The 10,458-nt window shown below is 54.4% G+C and overlaps 1 protein-coding gene across 2 annotated transcripts; it reads right to left on the bottom strand.

Annotated features, from left to right (window-relative positions):
* Positions 1 to 2,570: 2,570 nt before the first annotated feature.
* On the bottom strand, positions 2,571 to 8,701 carry CRYBA2 (crystallin beta A2). 2 transcript variants are annotated; one of them, XM_059168022.1, is made up of 5 exons: positions 5,719 to 8,701; positions 5,371 to 5,535; positions 4,485 to 4,626; positions 3,225 to 3,367; positions 2,571 to 2,779 (listed from the first exon to the last, which is right to left on the bottom strand). In XM_059168022.1, the coding sequence occupies exons 1-5, from the start codon at positions 5,811 to 5,813 to the stop codon at positions 2,632 to 2,634; spliced, it is 693 nt and encodes a 230-aa protein (XP_059024005.1). In that variant the 5' UTR covers positions 5,814 to 8,701; the 3' UTR covers positions 2,571 to 2,631. The 2 variants fall into 2 exon arrangements, with proteins under 2 accessions (XP_059024005.1, XP_059024006.1); XM_059168023.1 differs by having other exon boundaries at positions 6,205 to 8,701.
* Positions 8,702 to 10,458: the final 1,757 nt, after the last annotated feature.

The following is a 10,458-nucleotide window of genomic DNA, read 5'->3' as shown; positions in this document are numbered from 1 at the left end:
CAGAGCTGGAGGTCTATCCAGATATCCCAGCTCTGGACTGTTGATCAACAGCTCAGGCTCTGTGCCTCACAGAGGACTCAGGTGCTGAAGGGGTAGGTGAGCTCTGGAAAGAGGCTGAGAGGTGCTCCCCCTCCAGCCCACTGTCCCTGGGTCTTGGCTGCATCAGAAAGGGGATGACCTCTTTCATCCCCTTTGGCCTTGGCTGAGTGCAGCCAATAGATGAGTCCCAGGCAGCTTCTTCTCCATCCTCCTCTCACCTGGCTGGGTCCCAGACCCACAGGTTTTTGCTGACCATCAACCTGTCTAGAATAGGAGGAGGTTGGAAAAGTGAGAAGACTCCTAGCTTGGCCTCTAAGCCCCTACTCCTTAGGCACCAGTGTGGGAAGCAGAGTTGGACCCCTAGGTCCAGGAAACCCTAGAAGGTTTGTATTGACAAAGGCTGCAGCAAATATTAGCTCTCTCAACTCCCTAGTTGTACAGACGGGAACACTCAGTCCTAGAAACAGGGAGTGTCCTATTCAAGCTCCCACTGCCATTCCTGAAGCAATCTTGCTGACTCTTCCCAGCAGCCACATACCCTCCAAAAGGAATGGGAGATAGTAGATCTTTTGCCCATTCTTACCCCTGCAAAGCAGGAAGAAGGGAGAAGGGCTGCTGGGCTCTGAGGCTCGTTTGTATGGGTTCTAGGTTCAACTCTGGTTCCCTCATTTCTTAGTTGTATGACTTTGGGGGAAGTTAGTCTCTACATCTATAAAATGGGATTACAGTATCTACCATACAGAATTATGAGGCTTATATAGCCCATGCTGACCACTCAGACAGGCTCTAAACATTAAGCTATTATTACTATTACCATTCTCCAAGGGGACAGTTAGGAGTCTGTGACCAGGCAGGGACTCCAGACTCTTTTGGGGCCCACAGAAGTGTGGGGTTCTGCTGAGGCCTGAGGCTTTTAACCCCAGCTCTGGTCAGCCTTCCCTTAACAGTCTGAATTTAGGATCAAGAGCCCAGGGTTCAAGCCCTGTTTTGTCACTGGTCTCATCAAGCCTTCTCCCTCTCAGACAGCCCAGCTTCCTTCCTGATTGATGAAATGGATTAAGTATGGAAGGTTTTAGAGGAACCAAATGCAACAGGGTCATGGGCTCTAGAACCCATCCATTTAGAAAGCAGAACTCATGGCCTATTCAGAATTCTGTCCCTTGCTCCCTCGGCCCTACCCTGGAATCCATGGTGGTGGGGGACCAGTGCAGGAGAATGAAGGCCCTACTTTGACTGCCCAAGTGCTTTTTCATAATACCACAAGCATTTTTAGTGGTTTCTCCTTGAATCCTCACAACTCCGTGAGACCAACAAGGTAGGGATCAATAGCCCCACTTTGCAAGTGAGGGAATGGAGGTTCAAGGATGCTATATGATTAGATCCCAGATGTTCTGACTTCTAGTCCAGGGCTCTTCCCACAGGAGCAGATGCCTGACTTTGCACAGGTGGACCCCTGGGAATGGCTCAAGTCCAAGTCTAACTGTTCTCCAATATTGGTTACCTTCTCTGGGTTTGGGCAATGACCTGGGCCACTCCTCCTTATTGATAGGTCCCCTATGGGCTTGAAGTCACAAGCATCCCTGAGTGACAGAATAAGGGGAGTCCCAAGGGCTTTGAGGGCCCTGCCTATGTGGGATCATGTGTGCCATTAACTGGGCCAAATGGGGAACTGGGTAGAACCTGCACTGGTGCCAGGGGCTCTGGTGCTGCTACCACTCAGCCCCAGGATGCCTGAGGGCTTCTGCCACCTGCTCCAGAATCCAGGCTCACTGTGGTCAGTGGGTGAGGAGTGGCCTCTCCAACTCACCAATCCTCCAAAGAGAGGGGAGGGAGAGGAAGAATGAAGAGAGGGTTCTTTGGAACAGCTGAGAGGAAGGGTATGAAAATGCTTTGTCAATGCCGGAGCTCAATATCATGATGGGATTGTTATGATTCAGACAAAGGATCTGGGGGCTCCACTCAGAGAAAGTCTCCCCTTTAGAAGGCCCTGGGAGGCAGGGGGACCTCTCATCCATCTCTCCTCTTACAGTTTTGCTTCTTTATAAAGCAGAAATTCTATAAAGCTGGGAAAAGGATGCATGGTTTGCTCAGTTGGATAGGGAGTCAGGGCAAAGAGAAAGGCTGGAAATATGCTGGGGAGCTCTGCATACCGTTAAAGAGGTCCTGCTGTGCAGGCATGCAGGTGCCTGGCCCAGGTGGTTGAAATTCAGCTATGAGCCCTGCTGTACAACTGTGTGCACCCGAACCAGAGGATGACAAATGCATCATGTGTGCTATGGTACACATGGCCCAAGCTCATCAGCCTTGACCAAGGAGAGGTGTGGGACTGGTTGTATTTAACAGGATCCCCAGGATTCTTACCAGTAGTTTTCTTAGCCCTATCAGGGTCTAGTCACATATATCCTCAGCCCGTTTATGCTCCATAGTCAAGAATCCTAAAGCTTGAGAGGAGGGTCAGGTTGGCAGTCAAGGACCTTAAGAAGAATTAGGATGAAGATTACAAAGCAAGACATCAAGAAAGAGGCAAGAGGGGCAGGCAGGTTCAGGAGCCTTTATTGAGGGTCCTCAGGAGAAGTTACAAGGCAGTGAAGCTTAATGCTGGACTCTTCGAATGGACTGCAGCAGCCCAGTGTGGGCCTGTGTGCCGAATTCACTGTAGGTACGGAACTCCCCACTGTGCCGGTCCCGCTCCAGTACATACTGGTAGCCCCGGTAGCCTGGGTACTGGTAGGCCACCCACCTAGGCCAGTGAGAGCACAAGGGTGGTAAGCAGCCTCTGCCTGCATCCCCACCAATGTCCCCCATTAGTAGCCCTCCTTTCTCAGCCCCTGCCCCCCAGCTCCAAAACCATTGCTTCAACTTTCCCTACATGGATCTCTTCTTGCCCTGCCCACTGCTCCAGGTCTTATCATAGTCCTCCCCTTGTCCCCTATTCCCACCCTCCATTGCCTCTTCATCCATCTTTTAAAAAATCCTTTCCTCTATCTCCACATTGGCTCCCTGACTCCTATCTCCTACTGCCTGACCCCACAGTCTGTCTCCATCATCTCACTTCCCCCATCTCTCAGCTCCCAGCATCTCTTTACCATGTCTCTTAGCACAGCATCACCTTTCCCAACCTCCCTCCCTGATGACAATTGCCTCCCTTCTCTTCTCATCTCCTTTGTTCCAGTCCCAGGACTCACGCTCCAGAGCTGACTTTGAGGGAACCCACATCCTTGCTGGCCCAGCCCATGGAGGGCAGGGATGGGTAGTCATCGCTGAGTTCAAACTTGCTGCCCTGGAAGTTCTCCCCCTCGAACAGTGTCACACGGCTGTCACTGTGATTCTGAAAGGTGGTGGTGGACAGGTCAGGCCCTCCAAAGAAGTGTTAATGGGTACATCCTCAGTCCTATTTTCCCCATCTTCCCTCCCAACACAGCTGTGCAGACACTTTGGCTCCACAGACATTCCCAGAAATCAGTCCATCTTGTCCATAACAATCTGGGAAGCTGGGATGTTTAGAAGTCCCCAGCCTAGTCCCTTCTGTGGCTTTGACTGGAGGTGCAGAAACTGAGGGTTTCCCCAGAGACCCTTCCAGGTCAAGGCTAGAGGGCATCTTATAATATGGACCTATTTGCAGAAGGCAAATCAGAGATCCCGAGAGAAATTTGGCCCATTAACCAAGATAATTTTCCTAAAGGCCTCATTGACTACTCAATCTCCTGGCCAGGACCTTGGGTACAGTCTCGCAAAGGACTGAATCCAGCTAAGGGATGACAGAGTCAGAACAGACAGGGCAGGGATCAGTGTTGGTTGGGTCTTGCCTTCCATAGCCCTAGAGTCTTCCTCTCCTGGAATGGAGAAATTAAGCTAAGTCAGCATTTGCTCTTTGCCCTCTACCTCTCAGCCACAGGCCTCAACACATGGTACCTAAGTCAGCACAAGTGAGAAATGAGATCCCGCCCTCCAGGGACTTATTTGATTCATTGCCAACCCTTACTCCACATACATACACACAGAGACTGACCCCTTTTCTCCAATGATCCCCGAATTGAGTTCTAGTCTCGTCTTCATGTTAACTCTTGTGTCCGAAGGCTCCTTCTGAGCCCCATTTCCACACCTGTGTATGAGGCTAACAGCAGCCACCCCAGCCTTACAGGACTGTGTGATGACAGAGGCACTCTCTCATAGGTGTGGAGGACACGAAGTGAAGATCCATAGGTGCTCAAGCTCAGTCTTGGTGCTGTCCGTGGTGCTGATTTTGGGTACCTGACTTGGGCCCACTTTTTGAACTTGTAGATATACTTCTGGTTCTGGGAAGTAATGCCGGCACCACCCATCTAGGAATTGTATTTATATGTCCCCATACAGTGACTGGACAGCCTTTCTGAGGTGCCATGGTGGAGTCAGGGTCTGAAGCTAGGAGCTAGGTTGTGTGTGTGTGGGGGGGCTGCTGTGCTTACTGCGCAGAGCACCGGGCGGAAGGAGAGCAGCTGGTCACTGTGATGGCCTCCACTGCCGCTCCAGGCACTCCAGCGAGGATAGTCACCCTTCTCCAGAATGAACTGCTGTCCCTGGAAGTCGGGGTACTCAAAGGCCACCCAACTGGGGAAAGATAAAGGAACGTGGGAGGCATCTACCCCAGCCTCACACCTTCCTCCCCACTCTCAACCCTATTGTGTTAGAGAAGACTGAAACCAGTCTTTTTCTTCAACCCCAGGCCCTTACCCTGACTTACACAGCTCATGGCAATCTGGCCTCCTCTAGAAGCTGAAGACCCTAAATCTTGCTATCCAGGATTTGAGAGACCCAGACTTCCAGCTTAGGCTCCGCAGGTTGGAAGGAATTTTCCAGCTTCTGAAGATCACCCAACCAAGAGTTCCTACCCCGAGGATTTAGGTGCTTGCAAAGGTAGGTGTAGGACGCCCCCGTCCCCCAACCTGCAGTAGCGACTCGTGATAGCAACAACCTGCAGTAGTCAGGGGGCCCCAGGCTCTCAGAGACCAGGGTGGAGCGCGAGGAAGGGATTTAACGCAGAGCCATCTAACTGCACAGAGAAAAACTCTGGATAGGAAATAACTACACTAGGAACCGCTTCAGGGTTCAGGCTGGTTCCACCCGGCACCCGCAAAGTGTTGTCCGTCGCCTTTATCTCTTTGGTTCACACATTTTGTCTTATGGCGAGTTCTGGGGAGGCCAAGGGATTCCCTATGTGGGTCGCTCACTCCCAGGCAGGGCTAACAGTCTAGGGAAAGGAGGGCCGAGAGCTGAGGTCGCAGGCTTGGAGCTTAGGCCAGGGGATCCCGGCGCCCCCCAACGCAGCCTGGCGGTTCCTGGACCGACACTCACGCGCCATTTTCCACCTTGACAGAGCGCACCCTGCGCAGGCCTCCTCGCTCGGCGATGTTCGCGCAGTCGCTCAGCAGCCGGCAGCGGCGGCCCTGGAAGTCCTCCTCGTCCCAGAGTGTGAGGCTGGCGGGCGCCGGGCCCGGCGCGGGGGCGCTGCTCATGCCGCTGCGGGCGAGAAGGGCAGGACCAAAGGTTCAGCGTCTGACAGGCGCCCTTCGGGGCCCAGACCCGCCCAACCCGGGCTGGGACAGGGTGAAGAACACCTGGCTGGACCCGGGCTGCTAGCGGAACTCCGTCACCTCGCCCTCCCCCGCCCCGGAGACACCCTGACCCAGCCCGAGTATTCACCGGGTGGGGTGAGGGTTGTACTGACGGAAATCGGAGAGGCTGCGCGTGGGCCGGGCGTGCGGGTCTTTATAATGGGCCTCGCCCCCCTCCCGCATTCTCTTTCGCTGGGGTGGGGGAGCTGAGTCAGCGGGCAGGCTGCGGTCAGTTCTGGTGTCCTTTGGGGGAGCCCAGGCCTTTCCCAAAGCAGTCAATCTGGCCCCAGCCCTCGGGAATCACAATAGAAAGTGCTGAGGCATACATCCTGCGCCCGCCGCAGCTGAGGCTGACTCCGCTTTTTCTTTTTGGGGGGCCTGAGTCAGGCAAAGCGCTCGCGACCTCTGGGCAGAATGCGCCCTCCCTGGCCTAGCCCTTTAGTGATGGAAGTACCAGGCCACTCTGGTACCTCCGGGTACCAGGGTACCCGGGTACCAGGCCACCCGGCTAAGACCTCAAATTCTTGACTTGAGGCTCGGGAGTTCTATCCAACGTCTAAACTCCACCTCCTACCTCTTTCGAGCGACGCTGGACGGGATCAGACGCGGCTCTCCGCAAGAGACTTTCCTCATACCCTCGGTCTTCTTTCCCATTGTGGCTCCTTTCCTCCCAAGCTTGAGTTCCCAGACCAGCGCTCAACTCCCGGCTCGGCGCTCCCGGAGTTTACTTGGGCAGAGAGGCCAAGAGAAAGCAATAACCAGGACTCGCCGCAAGGCGGCGCTGAGCTCAGGAAACGTAAACCGCCCTACCGAGGGCGCGGATTTAGGAAACGCTTAGAAATAATAGTAACTAAGGGAGCGGCTCACTGTAGGTAGAATGTTTCAACCTCAGCGCTACGCTCCCAGTCGCCAGAGTTCCCGGCTCTGGAGACTCCGGTCGGGACCTGAAGTTTCTAGGCTATTGTCCTCAATCCCAGTGGCGCGCGCGCGCGCGCGTGTGTGTGTGTGTGTGTTGGGGAGAAAGGTAGAGAGTGGGGCGGGGAAGGAGGAGGAAAGGCTTGGGGCCTCCAACGGAAGCTGCAGGGAGGACATTTCCTCCCAATTTACAGCCGAATTTCCTAACCATCATAGCCATACCCGTCAATAAGGCACAAAGACTTCTGGCAAAATCGTGAGTTTCCCTTAATGGAACGGGTATTTCAGCAGAAGTGGAGGGGAGAGTGAAAAGGGAACTACTATTTTGTTGTTCCCATGAGCCAAGTGCCTTCATAGACTCAACAACAGTCCAGTGAGGTAGGCTTGGACATACAGACGTGGAAACTGAGGCACTAGGAGGCCCCCCTCCACATTCCCGCAGCCAGTGTCAGAGGACCATTAGAACCTAAATCCCTTGACTCCAGAGCCAATGCTCTTACTGCTCAACGTCCTGTGACTAAAAGGACTCATTGGCCAGAAGCAGCAGCCCCAGCTCCTGGCAATCTACAATGCTGGCCAGCCCTCCTTTCTCCCAATGGCCACGTTCATTCCCACCTCAGAGCCTCCCACTACCTGGAGTGTCTTGGCAAGCAGGTTCATTTGTTACCTCCTGGGTGATGCTGTTCCTGGCACTTACTGTTCATCATATCAGACTCTTTTCCTTACAGTGTTTATCATTCTGTAAAGTCGATCATCTTTTGTTTATGAGCGTTCGTGGGTGCACTGAGAGTCTCCCTTACTAGAGTGTAAGCTACATTAAAGGAGGCAGGGGTCACATCAATCTTGTTGTTATCCTCAAACCCAGCACAGTCCTGGACACAGAGCAGGTGCTCAATAAAAATTGAGTGAGGGAACAAGGTGGTCAGGCTGGGCCAAATGTCCATGGGGGAAGGAGCATAGAGGAAATTCTCCAGTGAAAGCAAAGGTAAGGGTTTGCTCACTCTACTTATGGAGTGCTGAGAACAAGCGCTGGGAGCCACTGGAGCCCCCGTTGGGTCTCTCTTCAGTGGTGAGGAATTGCTCTTGAGGGTCATATGGCATATGAAGGTGAATGCCAAGAGTAAAGCGCCCTAAAACAGGAGGAGTAAAATCCAGGTTAGTAAGGTTTGCGTCACCGCAAGGACGACCACAGCCAGGCTTGACTGGAGGATGGGGTCGGAAGCACGCCCAGTCCCCCAACTCCCTACCCCAGAGGGCGTTTGGATAAATACAAATAGGGAATAATTTCCCCCAAATCCATAAGGGAGAAACCCAGACTGTCGAGGGAGGCCAGAGCCCGTTCTGGATTCTTCGTGTCCTGGCCCTTGCCCTTGGGCTCACAAGTGGGAACTACAGACGCGGCGGGAGGGGAGAACCGAATTTTTTCTTCCCTCCCTTTCCCTCCCTCCTCCGTCTCTATCGGGCAATTCTGGATTCGGCCGCCAGGAGGCGCAGGCGGACCGCGCTGGGTGGGAAGCCGGCAAGGTAGGGTGGGATGGAAGCGGGAGTCGGTGGGAGGCTGAGGTCCGAGGGGCGGCGCGCGCGAGGAGCGAGAGCGTCTGGCTGTGCGTCTGCGCTGGTCGGCGACGCGGGCATCCGGTGTTAGCGTCGAGGGTGAGCGGGTGTCTGTCAGAGGATGGACGCTGCGTCTGCGGGAGCTGGAGCTGGGGGCCTGGGCGCGGCCCTGGGATCAGGGTTCCACCTGGGTGGGCAGTTTCCAATCCAGCTGTTGGCCAGAGGACTATACGCTGCAGCTACAAGAGGCGCGCGCGCGCGTGGTGGGGGAGGTAATAACAGCTGAGGTCCCGATTAGAATGAGCTGTCCAGCTGGGACTTGGGGTGGAGACCCTTCGTGTGAGACAGGGCACCTTTCTAGCCTAAAATCCTGATCTTGGCTCTGCTCTAAGAAGCTGTGAGGCACTTGCCAGCCTCTTCCCTCCTGTGTACCTCAGTTTCCTCATCAGAAAAATGGTGTGTGGGGGCCCCCAGCCCATGACCTTTAGTTCCAGCTGTCTGTGACCAGCTCTCTCAGAAATGGGCACACCCAACGAGGCCACCAGTAGCCAGTTGTCTAGCCCTCTCTCAGGGTCCCCACATCCCCCAGACCTTCCTCCTGGCTCTGGGTTTCCAAGCTGCGGAAAAAGGGAAGAAGGAGCCACTGAAGAAGAAGGGCCTGTCAGGTGGCCCTGCCTCATGTGCTAGAATGGGACTCTGGGACACTTGTCCCTTTTTTGTGCTATGGACCCCCTCCCAGCCTCCTTTCTCCATGAGGCTGATCCAGCTCCAGCCCCCCAGCTTCCCCCCACCCACTCCCCTCTTAGCCCCCGCCCTCCCCCGGCAGCTGGTCCTGTTTGTTTTCCTAGATCAGTTGCACTGAGAGCTTCCTGAAGGATGGGTGCACAGGTGGCTTTGTTTGCCAGCTCAGCGCTCACCCCCACCTCCTCCCCATCCACAGCCTCAGCCTTTGGGTGTGGAGGGGGAAGCTAAGAAAAGAAAAAATAGTGTCCCCAAATCTAAACTTCCAAGAGACCTCAAGATCTCATAGGGATCTCATCACCCTCAAAGATCTCCCCATCCCCCCCCCCAGTCCTTCATCTCATATCTCATATGGGGACTTTTGCTCCCATAGAGAAATCTTCAGGACCGTCCTCCCCACAATTCTACCAAAACACAAATCCCACATGGTAACTTAAGATCCCACAGAGAAACTCTCAGACTCAGTCTTGTATCCTCAGTATCTGAGACCCTCAGATCTCACTCAGAGCCCCTTCCCATACGTGGACATACAGATCTGATAAAGAACCCCTCAACCTGATCCTGGGTGCCCACCCAGGTCTCTATCCCATATAAAGGCTCCCTGAGAATGCCCAGAGACATCTCTCTCACTTAAAGCCCCATCCCTGGACAGCCCTACTTCTCTGTCCTGCTGGGCAGCCAATGTCTTCTCCTCAAGCCGGACTGCTCCCATCCCTTACTCCTCCTGATTTCCCTGGGAAATCAGCCAGGGCTTTGGTGACTGAAGATGCAAATTCTGTGAAGGGCTCCCTCCTGCTCCCGAGGTCCCCTCACCAGCCTCTCCTCTGCAGCCCTGCTCCTCCTCCCTCCCCTCACCCCCACCCAGGTCTGGAGCCCGGAACCTGCAGACTAGCACCTTCCCTGGGGCTGTGAGGTCTGGTTTCCTGGGAGACAGAGATAACTGAATGAGAGATCAGCTCAGTCCAGGCAGGGTCCGACAGCTGGCCCAAAAGAGGGGGGGTCCTGAGGGGCTGGGAGGCCCACCCGCACACCCATTGTCCTTCCCTGCTAGAAACAGAGCCCCTCTTCTCTGTCCCTCAGTGGGGACACGGGGCTGGCTACCATCCAGAGACATGGGAGGCAGCTTCCTCCCTCACCCCCTCCCCAGACACAAAGCCATGGGGGGGGGGGGGCAGAGGGCTGCAAAGACATATTCACGCAGTTCCAGGCACCGGGACACTTAGACTAGGAGAGTATGAACACTCTCCTAGGATTCAACAAACCCCCAAAGTCACACTCATGTACAGGCAGACGCTTATTCACTCATTTGTTCCTCAAACATTTAATAAAATGTGCCACATGCCCCTCTGTGCTGGGTGTCGGAGTCACGCAGGAGTATGCCCTTGTCACTTACACTCCCACCTATCCCGTTCCATGGTCACCAGTGTCCGAGAGAAGGAGAGAAGGCTGTTCAGTCACCTGCCCAGGATCAGACACACATTGGAGGCTTAAAAGTGCCCTGGAGTCCTACACTGCTGCCTGGGTTCGAATCCAAGCTCCACTGCTTATCATTGGCACTCTTCTCCTCAGTTTTTCCTTCTGTAAAATGGGAACCATAGTCTTAAAAGCTGTTGTGAAG

The sequence above is a fragment of the Mustela lutreola genome, chromosome 3, assembly GCF_030435805.1.
Source record: "Mustela lutreola isolate mMusLut2 chromosome 3, mMusLut2.pri, whole genome shotgun sequence".
Lineage (NCBI taxonomy): Eukaryota > Metazoa > Chordata > Mammalia > Carnivora > Mustelidae > Mustela > Mustela lutreola.
This window is presented reverse-complemented; position numbering and strand designations above follow the sequence as displayed.

What these genes read in the sequence shown, in the direction of transcription:
- CRYBA2 (XM_059168022.1), bottom strand. Translation starts at nt 5,813, where the DNA reads ATGCGGGAGGGGGGCGAGGCCCATTATAAAGACCCGCACGCCCGGCCC. An exon ending in TACAACCCTCACCCCACCCG is followed by an intron (nt 5,536 to 5,718) that starts GTGAATACTCGG and finishes TCTCGCCCGCAG; the next exon opens with CGGCATGAGCAGCGCCCCCG. An exon ending in TCCGCCCGGTGCTCTGCGCA is followed by an intron (nt 3,368 to 4,484) that starts GTAAGCACAGCA and finishes ACCACCTTTCAG; the next exon opens with AATCACAGTGACAGCCGTGT.